Source organism: Camelus ferus, chromosome 4, assembly GCF_009834535.1.
Source record: "Camelus ferus isolate YT-003-E chromosome 4, BCGSAC_Cfer_1.0, whole genome shotgun sequence".
Taxonomy (NCBI): domain Eukaryota; kingdom Metazoa; phylum Chordata; class Mammalia; order Artiodactyla; family Camelidae; genus Camelus; species Camelus ferus.
The window spans coordinates 36,151,980-36,173,952 of NC_045699.1; the positions used below are offsets into that span (position 1 = coordinate 36,151,980).

The 21,973-nt window shown below is 35.5% G+C and overlaps 1 protein-coding gene across 7 annotated transcripts in view; it reads right to left on the reverse strand.

Moving 5' to 3' along the window:
- The window catches only part of CEMIP2 (cell migration inducing hyaluronidase 2), a 79,891-nt gene that overhangs the window by 21,034 nt on the left and 36,884 nt on the right, over positions 1-21,973 (reverse strand). For all 7 annotated transcript variants that reach the window (XM_014567787.2, XM_006194724.3, XM_032477825.1 and 4 more), the window contains 11 exons: positions 19,904-20,092; positions 18,096-18,265; positions 16,370-16,579; positions 15,854-16,059; positions 15,643-15,712; positions 12,827-12,955; positions 10,563-10,651; positions 6,074-6,205; positions 4,577-4,612; positions 3,804-3,959; positions 1,385-1,562 (listed from right to left, as the gene is read on the reverse strand). In XM_014567787.2, coding sequence (XP_014423273.1) covers positions 1,385-1,562; positions 3,804-3,959; positions 4,577-4,612; positions 6,074-6,205; positions 10,563-10,651; positions 12,827-12,955; positions 15,643-15,712; positions 15,854-16,059; positions 16,370-16,579; positions 18,096-18,265; positions 19,904-20,092 — 1,565 coding nt within the window. The remainder of the gene's footprint in view (positions 1-1,384; positions 1,563-3,803; positions 3,960-4,576; positions 4,613-6,073; positions 6,206-10,562; positions 10,652-12,826; positions 12,956-15,642; positions 15,713-15,853; positions 16,060-16,369; positions 16,580-18,095; positions 18,266-19,903; positions 20,093-21,973) is intronic.

Below are 21,973 nucleotides of genomic sequence, written 5' to 3' on the forward strand. Positions count from 1 at the left end.
AAATTACTAATGTTATTCAAGCCATGCAGGTACATCTCTAAAATGTACTCACTGTCCTGGGAAGTTTTACAATCAAGTGAACATCTAAATAAGCAACTCAATGGAAAATCAGCGATGTGTGGGACAAGTGGTTCTGAGTTCTTTGTTCTAGGCTCTTCTGTTTTTCCTTATACCTCCTATGATTAAATCTAAGAAAAGTCTAGGGTATATAGTCCACCTTTTTAGGCCGAACAAATTTGGCAGACCATTCCCTCTAAGAATGGTTCCAGACATTGCCACCTTACAGAATTCCAGGCTGATGAAACACTAGACTTGCGTGACTAGCATGGATTCTCTTAGACTGTTAGAACTCTAGAGCTTTGCAAGAAATGCAACATCTAAAAACTGTTTTTTCAGTAGTACCACGTCAGTGGTCACTAAACTTTATGCGTGGGGAGGGCAGTAAGCGAACAGCCAACCTCTATACCGAAGAGGTAATCCAAGACAAGCCCTATTTGTTTATGTGGGGCCCTAGCCACTCGTGTAGCTCTTCCTCTTTCTCTGGAGCACCTGCACGCCTGTTCCATGCCTCAGCTACTCAAGAAAACTAGATAGAGACTGGTAAATTATCCCAAGTTCTGTTTTAAACTGGGCAACCACAGAGTTTGCCTGTGGTCATGGATGAGAGACCTATCAGCCACTTTCCAGTCCTGACTGCCTGTGGGAGCAGAAAGCAAGACCGTCTGAGACGTAATCTCTATGCTACTGTCATCCTAGAAGTGGCAAGATGCAGGGAGGCTGGGGGTATATAACCAGATTGTCCTGTGCACTAATGGTAAAGGGGTAGTAATGAGGAAACTACTAAGAAAACTGTTTCTGTGGGCTACTGCATTGTAAACAATTATTTCTAAGTCGTCTTCGCAATCTTCATAAAAACCTTCCAACAGTTTATATCAGAAATAACCCAGTTTGTTTCGTACCACCTCAGTATTCTTCTTTAGCAATTTTTTATCCTCTAGTTCCCAGAAGAATAGGCCCCAGACAAGTAAAATACCAGGTAGAACCCAAATCTCTTCATGGATTGTTATACAGAATTTCCCAAAATTATATGTCCTGATTCCTACAAAATTTCTCACTTCCCATCCCTCTGTCATCACTTTAAGCCATTTTCCCTTTGAAGATATCACTGGAATATCAAAAATACACCAGGTCCCATGGGACTTCAGTTCTCACCTTGAACTCAGTGGGACAGAGTATGCGGAATTAGTTTTCTCTTGCATAGATTTCACCTCCCAGTCATAAAAACTCAGTACAAATCCTTTGTTTGTGTTTCCGTCTTTAGAAATGTGTCATCCCTCCTCTTTCCACCATAGTCACTGTGTGGGAACCATGTGAACATACTTACATGTGGACCAAACTTCACGAGGGAGATGTTGTTCCTGGGGGTTATCTGCCAGGAATTTTTCATGAGGAAGCCAACAGCACTGGTATACCTATCTGGAGTTGGCACAAATTTTTTGAAAGTGCACCTGGTGAGGTGAATGGGTCCATCATAAATCTGAAAGCCTCTAATTGGAAATGTCCTGTTGAAATATAAGACTTTATTTAATGCATATGGGCCCATAAATTTAACAGCACTTCACTTACACAGTTGTTTTATAAATACTGTTGAATATCCCACACACACAATTCTAGGATATAGTGGTAACCAAGCAAGATCGCCAATCAAATGAAATACATACTGCAGTGAGAAAGGCAAACAGGAAAACAATGAACCATTTCAGATAATAAGTGCTTGGAGAAGTTAAAGACATAGTAATACAATGGACCAGGTAGGAAAGAGATGTCATTTTGAACAGAATGGAGGCCTCTGTGAAGAGGTGACTTTTGCTTCCTTGAATCAACCCAGTTAAGATCTTTCATTTGGTAACATACTATAGTTTTGGTTTCAAAATCTCTAGCATGAGAACAAAAGACTCTCTCTGTGCCACTGAATGATAGTAATAAGGAGAAATGATATACTTAAAAGTATAAAAGTGTAAATCCTCAAGACTTACTATGTCAAAGTAGATGGCTAGGATGAGAAATCCATTTTATTCATTTTCCTCCTTTATCATTAACTATAATTAATGTACAAAACTTGTAACACTCTGGATCTCTTAAGATTTCTCCCTTATAAAGTTCTTTAATGACACTGTAGAGGATTTCTACAGCAACTAATCAGTTTACAACTTGGCAGTGTTGTACAATAAAAGCATGTATGTTGACAATAAAATCAAACAACCCGGTTAAAAATCTATGGCTCGACATATTTCTAAGGATATATCCCCAAATGGTCCTCTCCCATAGAAGGTTGTAAAGATACAGTAGAATAAAAACTGAATCCATTAACCAATGAGGAATCTTCATTTTGGAAAATCCTCCTTAGCAAAAAAGCAATAAGCATTTTGAAATAAATCTGGAGGCAAGTGTAAAATAAAAACAATGGTATTCAATTGGCCACCATCATGCTGCAATCCATATCCCAACTAATACAACTTTGTTTCCTTAATCTACATATTGGAAGAGGCAGCTATAGCCTAATTGTAAACAGCAGAGCACTGAAGCCAAACTAACAGGGTTTGAGTCCCATCTTTGCTACTTTTAGTAAGTTACTCATTTAGAAAGCAGGATGATGACAGTACCTACCTCACTGGGCTTTGCAAGGATTAACTAAACAGTAAAGTATTTAGAAAAAAAAATAGTAAAGTATTTAGAACTGGGCCCAATACATCAAAAGCATTTAATAAATGTTAGCTATTGAAAGTCTAAGAAGTTATTTTCCTAGGAACTGACTAACAGGAGTTCTACACATAGTGTAGCACACAGTAATGATGTTCAATATTTCCCAACAACAAGCACAGGGGAGAGGAGCAAAGCATTGGTCGCCCTTTGAGAGAAGCTAGTTAAGCCCTTCTGCCAACCCTCACCATCTGTCCCCCAAAGCCAGCAGTCTTTTTGACCACCCCCCGTGACCTGTCCTAGCCCAATATCCAGACACAGTGTAGAGCTTTAAGGAAACTGATGCTTGATGAACTCTGACATCAGCTCTGATGTAAGGCTTTTAGAACACTAGTTCTTCTCTACCTGGTTTTCTTACAAGTAAAATGAGAACAACTCCAAACTGTGTCTCAAAACTGAGGTATAGATTAGGTAATAGTTCCCTAAAAGCTCTGAAGAATCTTTCCAGTGCTAAGTACTATTATAATGAGTCTGTGATTATTTTGACAGAAAACATGCCAAAAGTCTACCCCAGTACCCCTTCAACTTCTGAAACATCATAATTATACAGCTGTGGTTAGGTTTTGAGTCAGCTTTGGCATCTATCAACTCATTTTCTAGGACTTTTTTCAATAGGCAATTTCCTTTTTCCAGTGGCTATTTCTGAAAACTAACATCACATATTGAGGGAAAACCAAACCAATGTCCACAGTTTATGGTTTGGCAACTTTCTATGGCTCAAGAAAGAAAAAAAAAAAAAAAAAGATAACCAGCTTATATAAGGTCTTATACAAGGAAAGAAAAACAGAAAAACAAAGAAACAAGATAGGTTCCTTCATTATAAAATTGATAATGAAATCTATAAAGTATTTAATACCTAATGCTCCAGAATTCCAGCGAATATACACAATAGTAACAGTAATAATAACCACTTTAATAATAATAAGGTGGGGAAAGTGTCACGGTGGGAACCAACCCATGAAGGGTCATCACAGAACCTTCTGTAAGGGTTAGGCTTTCATCTGTTGTTAAATCTAACACTCCTCTGATGAAGCAACACTTACCTGTTCCTGGGTAACGTCCGAGGCTTCTGGTCTATTCCTCCAGTGCCTACATACTTATTTTGACCACCTGGAAAGCCGTAATTCCTGCTCTCCCCAACAAAGAGAGATTCAGATACCTCTTGGCTGGAACCCTCATCACTTGGGAAGCTTCCATCACTGTTAAAATGAGAATAATCATTAACCACTCATCTCTAGGAAATTAAAATTGACCCTCAAATGAAGGCAAGCTATAACTTTAAAAAGTTTAAAATTTTCAAAGTAGCGGGTAGCTTTTTCTAATACATATTAGCAAGTCATCAAAAAGTGCTTCCAAATTATGAACATACTTCTTATTATTATCTGGAGATAAAGATACTATATAAAAAGCTCAGTTCTTAAAGAACATTGTGAAATCAGAACAGCTTCTAAGAAAGAAAATATTTAATCTGCTCCCAGGTTTTACTTCCTTCCTCTTTATTCGCCTACTTTTTAAGATCTTTAATCTAAAGCTCAAGTGTTTTCTCCTAAGCAAAAAATATAATGAACCTACCCTTCTATGTAATTTCAGGTAGATTAACCTACTACTTCGGTATGAATTCAGTAAAAATGTATTTTTGGCCCTCTAGTGGCACCAGGAAGTGAGAGCTCATTTTTTTAATGCTAATAAATGATACAACGTTCCCATGGGTTATCAAAAACACAAACAAAAAAAAACAAACAAACAAAAAAAACAAGGGTTTTTTACCTTACAGTTTGAAAAAAATCAGGTAAGTATTTTTAAAGTAATTACAAACCTGGCAAAGGTCAGTCCTATTCCATTATCTGCAAATCTGTAAGAGAAAAAGATAATTAGGAAACAATTTATCACATCATGTAATAAGAGGTAATTCTCTCAATATTTAATTGTCATAAAATCCAGGAATTGCCAATGTTACTCTCCAAGGCCACAAAACAAGTTTCACTTTCTAATAACTAAAAAGCACAAGGCTCCTCAGTAAAGGCACCTGATTTGAACCGTGGCTTTGCCAATTACTGGCTGTGTGAACTTGGGCAAGTTACTCAACCTGTCTGTCCCTTAATTTTCTTACCTATAAATTGAAATAATAATATAAGCTTTCTCATAGAATACTTGAAAGCATTAAAATACTAATTAGTTTCAACCATTTAGAACGCTGTCATGGAGTAAGCAGCATATAAGGTATTAGCTGTAATTATAATTTTTATCATTATAGCTGGCCCCCATATCTGTGGGCTTGGCATCTACAGATTCAACCAACTGCAGATCAAAAATATTCAGAAAAAAATTCCAGAAAGTTCCAAAAAGCCAAACTTAAATTTTTCCAGTGCTCTCAACTATATACACAGCATTTACACTGTATTTACAACTATTTGTATAGTATTTACATTGTCTTACGTACTATAAGTAATATAGAGATGATTTAAAGTACACAGGAGGAAGTGTGTAGGTTACATGCAAATAATACATCATTTTACATAAGGAACTTGAGCATCAGGATTTTGGTACCCATGGTGGGTCCTGGAACCAATCCCCGACAAAAACCAAGGAACAGCTATTTTTAACAACAATTAGATCATGGTATCTTCTTCAAAACTTTTCAACATTAATACCCAAGCCATTTCTATAGATTTTATACAATATCCATTTTTTTGCACAAGAAAAGTCAGAGATGATGGTAAAAATGCCAAGAAGCTAATGTCAGTGCCAGCCAGGAAAAAACAATGTTTTTCTGTACTCTTAAACATCAAATATTAGCTCAAGATATATCAGACTTCTCCTAAAATTATACAAATGGAAAAGAAGTGAGATGCTTACTGCCTCAAGTCCATGTTAAGACATAAGTCAACAGACTTATTAAGGTGGAATTCAAAACTTTTGTTTTGAATGGCGGTGAAAGAAGAGCATCAGGAAACTCTGAGTTTCCAAGAAGAAGGAAAAAAATCTAGGTAGTTTCAAAATCTTTATTTAGCTTTCTGACATAGACCATGTTTGTTACATAAAGTTAAATTCCCAGTTTCTGTTCAATCTCATCAAAAAGCTCTCATGTCACCAGACAAGTTCAGTTCCAATAAAAGCAGCAGAATGAGACAATTCCAAACATTTGCAGTCAGTTAACACTAGCATACTTCCTCAGAGCCTGTCCTGTCTATTAGTAATGATACTATGATTCCAGAAACCACCATGGTACTTTCAGTCTACTGGGTTTTTAAAAATAGCCTTAAAAATAAATACATCAGTGTCATCAGATAATAACTTCATAGAGAATACCCACGCTGAATTCTGAACGACGATGTCTCCCCCTCTGACCCAAGCTCCGTGGTCATTATTTTTAAAAGCAATAAGCCTGTCAATTAAAGCAGCAACACGTGGTTTTTCAGGGTCTGCATCCTGATGAGGCCGAAACCTTGGGATTGGGGGGAAAAAAGGACATTTTTTAAAAGTAATGAAAAGGCAATGGAAATCAGCTATTTACGATTGTAAGCTTAAGTTTCAAAAAGCAGGACTTAAATTTGACTAAAACAAAACAAAAACAAATCTTAAGATAGAACTTACTTATATTTTAAATATTGAAAAAAATTATAAGTTTCCAAAGAACTGCTTTCATATTTCATAGTTTTTTAAAAAATCAACTTACAGAATGGACACTGCAAAACATTCTGAACACTGAAACCATTTCAAAAATAAACAAAGACCTCAGATCAGGAAATATGGCATGTTTTCACAAATTCTTCAGCTACATGACATTAATATAAACTTATTAAACAAATTAATCACATATTTCAACATACATATATCTGAACCAGAGTATTATTTGAGTTGTGTGCTGGTAAAATGTTTTAGATATAGAGATAAAACTGGGTTCAATATCTTTAAAATACCTAAATTTAAAATAGACTATATTTATGGAATGTTATTCAGCCATTAAAAAAAAAGTGAAATTCAGCCATCTGCAACTGGATGGACCTAGGGGGTATTATGGTTAGTGAACATCTCACTGACAGAGAAAGACAAAAACTGTATGTTATCATTTATATGTGGAATCTAAAAATCTAAAAAACAGAACAAACAAATGAATACAACAAAATAGAAAGAGACACACAGGTATAGAGAACAAACTAGTGAGGAGAGGAAGGGGGAGGGGTAAGATGGGGTGTGGGATTAAGAGATACAAACTACTATGTATGAAATAAATAAGCAACAAGGATATATTGTTCAGCACAGGGAAATATAGCCATTATTTTATAATAATTTTAAATGGAGTACAATATAAAAATATTAAATCACTGTGTTGTATACCCAAAATTAACATAATGTTGTAAATCAACTATACTTCAATAAAAAATAGTATCAGCACTTTTAAAAAAAAAATAGGTTGTATTTAATTGACTTATTAACTATAAAGACTGAACTTTACTTTTTCTTTCACTTCCTTCTAAAACAAAGATCCTAATGGAAAGGCCACAAAAATCGATGTCAAAAACTCTTAACTATAACAACTCAAATAATTCTATAAGGCCACCTAATTTAAAAAAAAAGATCATTTCCATCTTAATCTTACAAAGCTGGGTGAGGGGGCAGAGAATAGACAGCTTTACAAAAACCAATTCAGCAGGTTGAGATTTTCAGTCATATGATCGTGAAATATCACTTGTACAAATGCTACTATGAAATTTGCTGGCTCATAGTAGATGCTCACCAAGTATGTACGATGCGAGAAGCAGCTACACATGGAAAACAGCAAGTGCAAGGTGCTTAGGCACAAGTGAGCTCGGTGTGTTCAAGGGACAGAAAGCAGGTTGGCTGGTAAGAAGCAAGAGGAAGAGGACAGAGAGGAGGGCATGTGCTAGGTGAGGATGCGGGTCTTTATCCTAAATGCAATGGGAAAAGAAGAATGGTGGTTGCAGGGGCTGGAGGGAGGAGGAAATGGGGAGGTGATAGTCAAAGGGTACCAAAGCTTTAGTTATATATATGATAAATAAATTCTAGAGATCTCCTCTACAGCATAGTACCTATACCTAAAAATACTGTATTGGGTACTTAAAACTTGCTAAGAGAGTAGATCTTATGGTAAGTGTTCTTACTGCAAATAAAATTAAATTAAAAAACAGTTTTTTAAAATGATGACCATAAAGGAGGTAGAAGGAAACTTTGGAAGGTGATGGATATGCCTATGGTCTTGATGGTTTCATGGGTGTGTACTTAATCTCCAAACTTACCGTGTTCTATACATCACACATACACAGCTTCTTACATTTCAGTCATACCTCAGTAAAGTAGGTGGGTAAATAACTAAGTGTAATACAAAGTCATCAGAAACATGAAATCAGGGAAGTGATAGAACCAGATCTCACCGCTACTTGGTGAAAGGATTATAGAGAATGGACTGTAAGGAGACCAACCTGGAAAGCATTACATCCACCCTTAGACTGTGAGTGTGACCCCTTACACTAAATAGCTCTGACCCAAGAGGTAAAAAGTCTGACTCTGAGCCATCACCCACTCTTCTGGCATTGTAGTTGCTGCCAAACAGCTTTGCAGTCGTTACATAATATCAAGCAGATGGAAAAGTTCTGGAAAGGAAACTACACAATGTTCTAAAAGAAAGCCAAAAAAAAAAAGTACAATACAGCAACATCTGATATTTGCTGTAGCCATCTCACTTTTACTGAAATTCCTATCCATATAAGTCAATCGTTGACCACTTGCGTGGATACCTTTTATTTTCATCCTCTTTTCCACATGGTATGTAGAAAATGCAGTTAATTGTCCTAATTTTCCATCATCTTCATTTATGAGTTTTCAGCACACTTTCCAATCCTCCCTTAATTGTCCTCTGCTTTAAATGTACAAGTTAGTTCTCATGTTCTTTTACTTTCAGATGAAATCTCCCAATCTTAAATTGAGAGCTTTCTGGGGCTAAAATATCCTATCTTTGGATTCCTGTAATTTCACATCTTGAAGACACAAAGGCTCATCTGATTAACTATTGAGTCAACTTCCCCTTTGATGAAAAGACTAAATATCTTCTGGGTCCCATGAACCTGATGTTTAATTCATGGGCTGGCTCATTACTCATTTGTGTTTGAGTTTTATCATTTTCACTCATGTCTGGACTGTATGAATGCATGTGGGCATATTTTATACATTAGTTTATACAAAATTAAATATCTTTACTAGCTGCCAAATGTCTTGTTACTTTCCTTCTATAATCAGTTCTTTTCACTAACAACTTCCAAATGGAGTCTAATTTCTTACCAATGTGTATACATTTATAAACTAATAAGAAAAGTAATGGAGAGCAGAGCAAAGATTACCATTATCATAATTCATGCACACACCCAGTAAAGAACTTAAGCCATTATGAATAAATTGTTTTATTGTCAAGTATAATTAAAATATCAGTAGATTCTGAAATGTATTTTCTTATCCATCCATTCATATACACACACATAATTTTTTACGGCAGGTAAGAGAGTCAATTGTGTTGTGTTTTAAAGATTTTTCTGTTAGTACTAACTTAGCAAAGCACACATTACTAGTTCTACCAGTTATACTAAACTCTTTTGAAAAGCAGCAGCAATCTCCTAGCAAAGATTTCTTTGTTTTGTTAGTTAATATTCTCTTCTTGGTTCATAATTTGTTGTTACCTATATGCTCCTTTTTCATTTTAAATTTATCTCCTCTTTTTCCATGTCAGCTATTAGGTGTCCAGAGCCTTGTGTTTTATTTAACCAATGCCCACAATTTCTCCATTTCTCAAATGCTCTCCAATCATTGCTTTAAAATATTTCAGGCTCAACTTGACCTTTAATGATGAGCAATTTTACTAACTTATTTCCTCAGTTTTCTCCTGACCTCACGTCTTATTACTCTGTCTCAAGGATCCTGCTTCACCGACCTACAGTGTGGCTCTTACTTGATTCCCTTGTGAACAACAGCGCTTGGCATTCTTTTCTTAAATGACTGCCAACGGAACCTATTAAATCTAGCACCTTTTCAAATCCTTTAGTTGGTCAATCAACTTGAAGTATAGGAAATTACACGCACACGGTTTCTACTGAATATGACCTTAAGCTGCCATCTTTCCCAGAAAATTTTGTTTCCACTGGAGACATTTTATTTATTTTGGCTCATTTATAGCATGTTTAAAAACAAAAACAAAAAACAGAAAACAAAAAACAAAAAACCTCTGTTAAAATGCTGATCCATATCCCAACCACATTTGTGGTTATAAAGGAGAGTAACATAGAGCCCAGCTATGATGTGAATCTGAGACTACAAACAACCGACCCAGAACTAGCTTGGTCATCAAGTTTGAGACTTTTCCCTTTGAAATAGATTTAATGCAACATTCCATTTTGACCACTAACAATAAATTACATATGCCTTGGTTTTCAGAGATTATATTAAAACATCTTAGCTCAACTTGTTTTTCAGTGAATCATATTCTACTTTAGGCCAAATTTGGACCCTTTTTCAACATATCTCTCTTCTTTTTCTTTCTCTTTCTACAATTGTAACATCAATTTACAACTGTCAAAAAGAGAAAAAGCAGCAGTTTCTTTGGCATCTCAAAAAGATAAAATAGCCCAGCCACAGGACCTAGAACAGCAAAATAAATGTTTTTACAAAACTCTCCTACAAACTTTGAAAGCTTCATTTTAAATGTGTTACTGGAGAAAAGAGCACAATGGCTTAACTCAGAAAATTTTCCTTTGGCAAGATATGGTTTGAGTATGATTTAAAAGGACTGGTTCTACCTTGCACTGTTATCCAAACAGAGGTACTCTCTTGGGTCAGCAGCACTAGCATTGGTTGTTTTGACACCTTTGTCAATAAATAAGCCAGCCTGGAAAATATAATAATGGACTGAAATGAATATGAATCCCAAGTTATATACATATATAATGATTCATGAAAATCAGTTTCAGGTCATCACATCTACCAAAAGAGGAGGGAGGAGGTATAAACAGCAAAACAAAGGTATTGCAAAAACATCTACTTTACTGTATATTTTTATAATTTTATTTATTTGGTCATTCATTAAACATTTATTTAGTGCCCACCTTAAAGTACGCACTAAGCATTATATATCAACCAGAAAACCATGGTCTTTGCTGTTACTGACACATAAACCATCAGGAAGACATGCACTCAAATAAACAATTATAATCCAATAGGACAAATATACATCAAAGGCAGGAGATGATGCTTTGGCAGCACATAAGAAAGACACCAAGATGAGACTTTTTGTGAAGGTGGGAGAGAGAGAATTCAAGGAATGTCTCCTAAAAGAAGTGATGTTCTAAAGCTGAAATTTGAAGGATGGGGAGGAATTAACCACACGAAAGAACAGGTCAGGGATGAAGGTCAGGGAGTAGGTGGGAAACAGCTGAAGAACCCAGAGGAAAGTACTCAAGGGAATCATTTGAACAAAAAGTCTAGAGATGAAAGAAAGCATGGCACATCTGAGGGAAAAAACATCCCATATAGGAAATGTAAGGAGGGAGGAAAGTTAAGAAAGAAGAACAAAGAGAAGCAAATGCCAGATGATGCACAGCTGATACACTGAAGAGTCAAGACAAAGGGACTTTGAATAATAGCAATGTAGTCAAGTGCATTTTAAGAAAGAATACTGTAACTACACGATGGATGATGGATTAGAAAGGGACAAAAGAAGAGCTAAGAGGAAAAATAGGAGATGACTACAGTAATCCAGAAGAGAAATAAAGATGACCTAGACTTGTGGCAGTAGTAACAGGAAAAATAGAGTGGGAACTCTTTACTAGGTAGAACTGATACCATTTAGTAATTAACAAAATGTCTAAGGGCGAGCAATAAAGGTTCATGTATTTCTAATTTGGGCAATTAGGTGGCTAGAGGCTTCATTCACTGAAACAGAGATACAGAAATGAGTCTGTGGATGAAGATAAGGATTTTCCTGTTGAACACATTTTATTTATGTGTCCCTGAGACATCTAAATGGTACTCAGCAGGCAGTCAGACAGATATTGTTCTGGATTTAATTTAAACATAATCATCCACTCATTGCTTAGATCTAATATTTTAAAAATTAATAGAGTAGATTACTACATGTCCTCATGGTATATGACATTTAAAAAATTGATTAGAATAAGGTGTTTTTTGTAATACCACTTATAATTAGAAAATTTTAAGAATTTCCATTTTAAAGTGTTGCTTTCAATCATTATTAGCCATAATCAACTATTCAGCTCACAAAAACCATAATTCTGTATAAAGTTTTTCCCTCCCTCAAGTCTTCATCAAATGATTCTAAGTTCTTCAAATTATATGACACTTAGGTTTTTAAAGGATCCTCTGAATATCGTAAATGGAAAGTATTAATTGAATTTTGATGTGGATCAAAGAATCTGGGCACTGAATCTATCGTATAATGAAAATATCAAGATGCCTTATAAGCATAAAATGAACCAGATGTATTTATCACCAGGGAGGTAGGAATGAATGCCAAATGTCATGGAAATTAGAGTTCCTAAATGGCCTTTAGTTTACTTGACCTGTATCATTTTAAATTAGGTCAAATATTCTTAAACTAGATTTCACCATTTACATAATTAGTATTAAATGTCCAAAGGACATCCTATCAGCACTGAGAGAAGAGAGAAAATATGCTTTTTAACCCCTAGAAGCATATTATCTAATGCGTACGTTCTTAGAAACATGTAATGATGATATTAAAGACTTCTAAGAAGGTAAGGGGAAGGAAGGAAGAGGATGAGGACTCACAGGTCAAGTCCAATACTACAATTATTCAGATTGCATATGCACGTGTGCACTAGCATATATTCCTCTGTGTGTATAAGCAGAAATCTGTCTATACACTCTGAACATGGCAGTGTTAGGAAGCTGCTTTTTCATTCACGAATTATTTTCTCTGATGACACATTCTACCTAAAACTGGTATTTCTCAGTTGTAATCACAGTAGTCTATCCTTTACACTGTAAATCATATGTACTGATTGTTAAAAACTTAGGAACCTACCTTAAAATTTGAATGGACCCTATTGTTATAAAATATTCCCAATGGAGTGAGTTCTGGTTTCGCTAAGAGCTGTAATCCACTGGATTCCCCTGTGGGTTCCTTGTGAAATAAATACCATATTCCAGCATCCTATAATTAAAATGGCAAAATCAGAAAAAAAAAAAGGGCAAAATCAGTAAAAGCCTTCTTTATAAAACCACTCTGTGAAACACCTTCACATAAACTAAGCACTTCACAAACAAGTTTAATCTTTTTAATACTAATTATTCATTGCTTCAAGTTCAGAATCAACTCTATAAAATTGTGCACTAATCCAGCACCCTCAGAGCAGCATCTTAGGCTTTAAAAAAAAAGAAACAAATTTTAATTTTGCTTGTAAGATGGGACCAAAGACAGAAATAATTGGCTGACACCAAAATTTACTTTCAAAATAACTTTCCCATCATTACCTACTTTAAAAAGTTATGCAGAATTAGAACCAAACAAGCCTCCCTTCCTTCCATGTGACCAGGACAGCACAGCCTTTTAGCAATACGGTGTTTTTTCTGTTTACCTTCAAACCTGATCAATAGATGAGTCATACCTATTAAACAACTATCCACCAGCATGTAGAGCTCACTGACTTCTTTCAAACAACTCCAATACACTTCCTGTCCCAAGGCAAGTTTTTGCCAAAGAGAAAAAACCACCACATGCATGAATCAGGATGCTGTCTCAGTCTGGGTCCTGCCTGTTCAATTTCAGTGTAATTTACCTTAACCAGAACATTTCTGACACTCAATGAGATATAAAAATTGAAATGAAATATTCCTAATTTTTTAATTTACAATTTAATTAAAAACCAGCCTAATGTGAAGGACTTCACACTGTTTAATTAAACAGGTTGTTGTACAACTCAAATATACAGTCCAAAGGTATTGATTCAAATTTAGCCAACATTTATTTATTGCCCAGTATATGCCAGGTGTACAATAAAGACTGTTCTCAAAGAATTCATAGTCTAATGGGAAATACAGAGTGAACTAAAATATAATATATGTAATAAGTTCCATATTAGTTGTAACAAAGTCCTTTAGGAGCACAGAGAGGCAAATTGTGGAAAGCATATATACCTACACACCAAAATGAATGCAATATTTAGCATTGTTCCGTGATAAAATTTTCCAGATGGGTCTTAATAAAAAAAACTACTCTGAACAATGTGTTTGGCACTACTCTTTTGGGCACAAAGCAGAGCTAGAAGGCTGTGAAGAAGGCTCCATACCATAGCCCTGTAAGCTGAGGGCAGAGTGAACCCTCCCAGGATGCAATGGAATTTGGAATTGGGGATGGAAGAAGAGGGGTAAGGAGGTAGCAGCACTGTGGTGTCAAAACAGGTGAAGGGAGCTTTGTAAAAAGGCAGTGGAAAGGTACAAGAAGGGGTTTGATCTACTTTGGGAGCAAAGTCCTTGCCAAAACATGAGCTTTACCAGAACAGTTTTTCTAGAGAGAAAAAGAAAGAACTCACACAATGAAAAGGAAGAAGAACATATATGAGATGGAAAAGAGAGTGACCTGCTTTCTCCTTTTCTCACATGAGCCCCAGTAAGGATTTCTGGCAACCTCACCTTATATTTTTCATGGACTATTTGCAATTTGCTTTGATCTTAAACCCATGACTTCTGAAAATAGCTGAAAGGAATCTCTGCTCTGGCTGTTCATTTGTAATGTAACATAGATCAGAAGATGATCCTGGAGTAAGACTGCACATCAAATTCTCGGTCATCTTTACCCAAAATCTCACCTTCCAGTAAGAAACTCTCGACACAAATCCCATATGGGCTCAACAAATATTTGATGAAAAATAAATGAATAGAAGCCTGAAATGATTAAATGTCCAGGTCTCTATCCTGTCAAATAAGAATTTTATGTTTTATGTTTTTAAGAAAAATCATGGATGTGAATTCCATCCTTACCTAGTGATACCTGTTTTTTTGGTTATCTTTAAGAGATACTCCCTTCAACCAATTTTTTACTTCATCCTGTAAAACAATGCTAGGTGTTTCTTCCCTTTTCAAAATTTTAATAGCCTTTAATGTATACATGTGAATATACAGGTTTTGCTGCAAAGCTCATATTTCTGTACTGCTGTTTTCAATACAGATATAACTCCACAGGATTGTCTTAAAGATTCATTTTTACATTATAGATTAGCAGTTTGAAATATACTCAATTATAAATGCAAATTTCTTCAAGCTAACCCTGGAGTCATTTCTGTCACCCAAAAGTAGTTCATTTATTCTAAGTCATCCCTGTGTATGTGAAACAATTAAGGCACACAGTTAATTTAAGGCACACAGTTGAGTTTAGCTGCTTTACCAAGGAGATGAAATCCTTAAGTTTACACAATCCTTGCATTTAACAAAAGGACGTGCCCCTTTGACCAGAATGACCATTGTCATAATATTCTACAGAATAATCCATTCCCATAAGGCTTTCTTTGCTCATTAATATGACTGAACTAGAAGGAGCCAGAAAGATTGTACATAATACACTAAAAGCACTCTGAAGATGACAGGGTACCCCTATTTATTAGCTCACCTCTTTTCCTCCACTTGGCATCTGTCTTACTACACTCATTAACAGTAACTGGCACAAATGATTTAGAAGAAACAGAAGAACCATCTCAACCATAGCTTGCTCTCAACGAAATAAGCAGTACCAGAAATCAAGGTCGTGCTTGAGTCAGATTACCACATACTACACTGCATATATATAAACCAGAATACTTACAAACAGGAATACAAAAAAACTGAAAGCACTTTAATATCATTTACCTGTGAGCCTGCCGCTGCATTGTTAATCAGATTATTGTTGGGATGAGCAATCCAGAAAGTTGAAACAGCCCTGAAAGGCATTTTTTAAGGTGATTGAAACATTCGTCAGGAAAAATCCCACCTATTAAAAACCTCTCCCCAAAATGTCTTCTGCAAAAGCCAGCAGGCCTTGACCATCACATGTGAGTTTTTTACTCCACCAATTACTCACATACAGTCAGTGGCAGGCACAGGGACGTAATTTCCAAACACTTTTTCCCGCATGGTGGTGCACATGGAGTTATTCCTATCAGTGGGAAGGAGGGTGCCTGGTTTGGTGAGGAGTCCCAGATTGTGGAACAAAGTGTTTCTCTGTTCAATACCATCTTCCAAAAAGAAACAATGACCTAGTGTGTCAAACCCGATGGTGTCTTTTATCTGCAGAAATAGAAGTGTATAATGTCATTGGTAACAAGACTGTGGTTTAAGTGACAACTGCTATTCATGAGGCATGCTCAGTACAAAAACAAAAAAGAAGTTTTAATCTTTGCTGATGGGGGAAAGTCAAATGTCAGTGTTTACTGATCTCTTAAGCGAACAGAAAAAAAACAGCACAATTTTCAGTAAAAGGAGAATGGAGTAAGACATGTGGTATAATACCTTACTTATATAAAATTAAGAAGTCATGAGAATGAAGAAGAGAGAACTGTTTCAATAATACGCATCAACATAACATAAGGCTACTTACCAGCAAGCCATTTGTCCCATGCACAGTGATGCACCTTGAGAAGCTGTGATGAATAGATAGGCCGTCCACGAATGTTGCGTGTCTGTACCCTCCCTTATAATCCACGTCTCCACACAGGTGAAAATGAACAGGATACCGCCCCAGGTGCTGCTGACCCATGTGTTTCAATTCCACATGAGAAAGATGGACTGAAGTAAAATTTTTCTTTATCTATAAGACAAGACAACCAAAATCACACTAATATATAAGTAAAGTAGCTTAAGCAAAGTAGCAAAAAATATTGTTTTAATAGAAAATATCTGAAGGAGATTAGGCACTAAGGCATTTTTCTTTCGCATACTGTTTAGCTGGATCCCCAGTTTATAATTTAGCAAATGCTTCTATACATAAGTGAGTATTTTAAGAGTAATAAAAATAGCCTCCTATTAGGAATAAAAGGAAATGCAACCAGGAAAGATACAGAAATGATTTCTGTATATATGTCTGGATTTGTTCAAACATTTTAGTCATTTCCAATCTCATCTTGTTCTTTCATTTCTATAATTGCCACCATAGTTTGATAAATGATTATTTCTAAATCCTCCCTCAATGTTTTAGTTAGCACATAATGTTGTTTACTTCATTCTTTTTAAAAATGCTTCTTTGATCCACAACTTTAGCACTCAATATTTATAAACACTGGATTTTCAATCCTACTACTAAAAACAAAGAAATAATACTGACCAACATTTCAGAAATGAGTGTAACAGAAATGATGCTAACAATAATAGCCTACTCAATGCACAAAAGGTGATTTTAAGACACATGTCGCAAAAATGCAGCCCAGGAGTCCAATAGATTAGTACATAGAGCAATGCTCAATACTGAATAAAAATCTGCATTCAAAAAATACTTTTACAGAAACATATTTTATATGTGTACGTTACTACTGCCTGCCCTTTCATAATATCACGTTTTAAAAAAAACCATGGAGATTGTCTTACTAAGTGAAGTAAGCCATAAATGAAGAGAAAAATTCCATATGATATTACTTTTATGTGGAATCTGAAAAAAATGACACAAATGAACTTAATTGCAAAACAGAAACAGACTCACAGACACAGACAACAAACTTACGGTTACCAGGGCAAAAGGGGTATGGAGTGGACGGATACATTGTGAGTTTGGGATTTGCAGATACTAACTACTAAATATAAAATACATAAACAACAAGGTCCTACTGTATAGCACAGGGAACTATATTCAATATCTTGTAACAGGCTATAATGAAAATATGAAAAGGAATATATATATATATATAATGTATATAACTGAATCACTATGCTGTACACCAGAAATTAATACAATATTGTAAACTGACTATACTTCAATTTTAAAAAGGCAAAAAATAATTTTGATAAAAAAAATTTTAAAAACCCAATTGATTCTTTCAGAGATGCATGATACCAAGATTACTGGGTTTTTTAGTTCATATAATTGGTTCTTCCCAATGTAAACTGATTTAATTCTTTGTGGGACAATTCTTAAATGGTTTAACCATGGGTCCAAATCAATTAAATGAAGATACAACTTTATCTTTTAATTATCTAAAATCTCACTGTTATAGATAGAGAAATAAAGTATGATTTCAATAGCCATACAGATCTCATTCCTAAATTTGAAAGTTTTTTCAAACATGTACTTAGCAACCAGGGTTTCAAAGAGTTCATTAAATCCTTTTGCCTACCATGACATGTCCCCCAAAGGTATCATAATCAAAGAATTGGCACTGGTTTTCACCGTAGCATGAGTCTTCCATTTCTCCTTGGATTACAACATTCCGGGTAAGAATTCCAACCTCAGCTCTCATGTCTACACCGTCTACAATCTCACCCATGTGCAGGAACTTAGGGGTTTCTGGTTGATGAGGGAAAGGGAAAAAGAATATTAGAAAAAAGAAAGTATAAAACTCATCTCAAAAAGACGTTCTCTTTATTCTGTAACTCCAGGACATTATCAAAACTTACTGTTTGCTTCCATTCTTCAATACATCAGAACCAGACTCCCAGGAAGGAAAGATTTTAAGAAATTATGTAGCCTAATCACCCACTCAAGGCTTTAACCCTCATTACCAACTATCAAACCCATACACAGAGAGCTTGCTCTTCTCTGAACAGCACCCAATAACCTGGAATCTAAGAACCCATGCTCTCTCTCTCTCTGGTTCCCATCCACATGCTCTTGTTCTACTCCCTTGAGGACCTATGAAGACCCAAATGCATGTTGAATCCAGGAAAACTAATGGTTTTGTAGATGCTGATAACAAAGTGTCCAGTTGTTTTTGCTTCTACTTCAAAGTTAAAGCAATCTGCATTTGGACACTAACAGAAGTTACCATCTTGTCTTTCCCACTTCTTATTTTATTATTATGCATTTAAAAAATTCCCACTGTTATTGGAAGCTTAGGAACACTTTAATAGTGAGTTTTTATATGATGTCTTTATGATATAAACTCAGAAAAGAAAAATACAAATAAATCAAGGAGTTGAGATCATGGAGATTCATTATCACGTAGACTTGTTAACAAGAGTAGGAATTTCCAAACAAAATTAATGTCAGATAGTATCATGGTTTTTTAGCTTTTTGTTGTCTACTTACACCTTGTATTGTCAAGAAAGAAAAGTACAACACTGAATGAAGCAGGAAAAAAGTGCCAAGTGAGCCAATCCTATTTTTTTTTAAATCAAAAAATTTTCCTTCAAACTTCAAAGCTCTAAATTACCCATTGAGTGAGTACCTAATAAAGTTATTATAAATCCTTTTGTTTTGTGTCATAAATGTATAATCTTTATTACAGAAGCAAGGAAAGCAATATAATGAGTAAAATGCCCAATGAATTCCATAATTGAGGCAATGGAGGAAGAAGCTTTCCCTATTACCAGGCTCAAAACAAGTACCTGGTAAATGTCAGTCATTCTTTCTAAACACAGCTTACAGTAAGAATCTCATTGTACACTGCTCTCTCTCAAAAAATGTATTATTCAAGATTATGATGGGAAATGTAGTTTTATAAAAAATACTTCTTTAGCTTTATTTATTGGTGAGATCTACTTTTTGCCAAGAAAATAGATACTCAAAAACCATGATTTTCATTTTCCATTTTCTGATTTAAAAAAAAGAAACACTTCTATTTAAAAAATAAATCCAGTTTACTATTATTTGATAGTGGAGAATTAATAAAAAAGAAGTTAGAAAGGATTTTGGAAAAATCAATCCATCTAGTCTACATCTTTTCTTTTTAAGCATAGAAACAGGCACAAAAACACTGATTTGTCTTCTACATATCACTAGTAGCAACATTACTGCTCAATGACTACTTGAATCTAACATCCTCTGAGATTCTAGTGTTCAAAGCACCCCACTGCTAAGACCTTCAGTATTGATGATGATAATGATGGTGGTGGTGGTGATGACTGAAGGGAAAAAAAATAATTCCAGGAATCAAATCTCAAGAAGAGTGTTTCCCAAGAAGCATCCTAAGCAGTCTGATGATACCTTTGACTTTGACCTGGAAGCGGCTGCACTCGGGACAGGGGAGAAGAGTGAACTCCTCTGCTTGGTACATGGAGTAGTCTGTACTTGCAACCACAATCTGGTCTCCGGGTTTCCAGCTACTAACATCATCCAGCAGGTGAAGCTTTACTCCATCCACGACCTCTACCCAGAAACCTGAAAGAGAAACACCTAGACCAAAAAGCAAGAAAAAAAGAGTTGTTTTTTTTCTCTTAAATTAAGCCCCTCACTGATTCACAAATCAAAAGTTCAGATAAACACAAATCAGCTAATTTTTACTAATGCAAACCATGTGTCAGTCATTCTACAGATACTAATGATAAAAAGATGAAAATATAAATCCCTGCCCTCCAGGGAGAAAGCTCCATGCACCCCTAACAATGACAGAATATAAGGTGTCAATTCAATAGAATATTACTTTATAATTTTGAAGAAGGCTCCCAATCCCCAAATCTCTTGCTGTACTTCAACTCAGAGCTAAAACTGTAATACTGCTTCCACACCATCCTAATATGTAATAAGAACACATCACACTCAGGTAGAAGCTGCCAAACACAGAATAGGTCTTTAATAAGACTCAGTGCTTCAATTTAATCTACACACAGGACAACAGGTAGGAATTAGCACATATACAATCTTAAGAATAAAAGCTTGCCGTATGCAATCTCTCATTTCTGGGCCTTTGCTCATCCTTTAGTATTTATCTACAGTATCCTTCCACTCTTAATTTACCAACCAAGATACTATTCATCTTATAAAGTTCAGGCGAATCTTTAAGGACTTCCCCAACATCCTTGCTGGAAGTAACCTTTCTCTTCAGCATTCTCTTTCTAGTATTCTCTCTGGTATGATTCATATCATTCCAACAGGAAGACAGCTCTCCTCCTTGGAAGCTACATCAGTGAAGGCAGCAAAGTACATCCATCAGTATATTCACTGCTCTGTTTCATAGTGCAGACTCATAGATGTCTGCTGAAGAGAGGAGTGTTCCCACTATGATCTGCAACGTGACCTAAAGGCCACATCATAGTGCCCCAGTCCAGCTCAGCGCCTTTCCTGGGATAAGGTCAGCTGTGCAATCCAGGGGCTACTAATTATTGATCTCTCCTAATACCTCCTTTCGAAATTCAGAGTTGGTTCCCAATTAGGCAGATGAAAACTGAAAAGTTGGTCCAATTTATATCCATAACTTACACTCTTTAACATGCAACCAAGTGTGGAAGTGTTTCTTGCTTCTAAAATGTCCATGATATAATCTGTCGTCATCTAAAAGTTGATTCAATGCAAATGAATATGGAATAGATGGAAGCTATGGAAAATATGGAAATGTGGGAACACATCACATTTCAAAGATCTGTTTACTAACTATCTGTACTTCACTATTATCCTTCTAACAGGCAAACGCTTCTGAGGCTACTTCAAGATACTGACTCTAAAAGTTGATGAAAGAAGTAAAAAAGACACATTTACTTAGAGTAGGGGAATCAAAAACAGGGAAATTCACACAAGGAATAATCCAAATATCCTTACAGTCTTGAGCCAGCTATCCTGATAAAATGTAACCTGAGAAAGTCTTCAATTCTGTTCCTTTAGACTCTATCTATCATGCTTTTCTGTTTCTACAAAGCACCAAAAGGGAACCTAATAAATACGAACTGTTTTCTTTTTTATGTTTCTTGCATGCAGATACTAAAGCCATTAATAGAATTTTGTCTAAATGCTTAATAACTAACAGTAAGGACAGCTAACAGTTGTTAGGACTTCACATGTATAATAACTTCTCATCAAGACAACTCTGAGAAATAGGAACTATTACATGCATTAGAGATGAAGAAAGCAAAGGTTAGGGAGTTTGAATAACAGCTGAGAAATGATCGAGCTCACAAATGAATGTTAATTTAATTCCAGAGTCCAATTTCATAACCTCCGTATTATTCTGCCTTCTCAGAATCAAAATAAGCAGGTTAAGAACAAAGATAATCAAAAACCTGATGGCAGCAACAACAATCACTACACTAAATTTCAATTTTTACTTAAAATTAACAAAAAAGG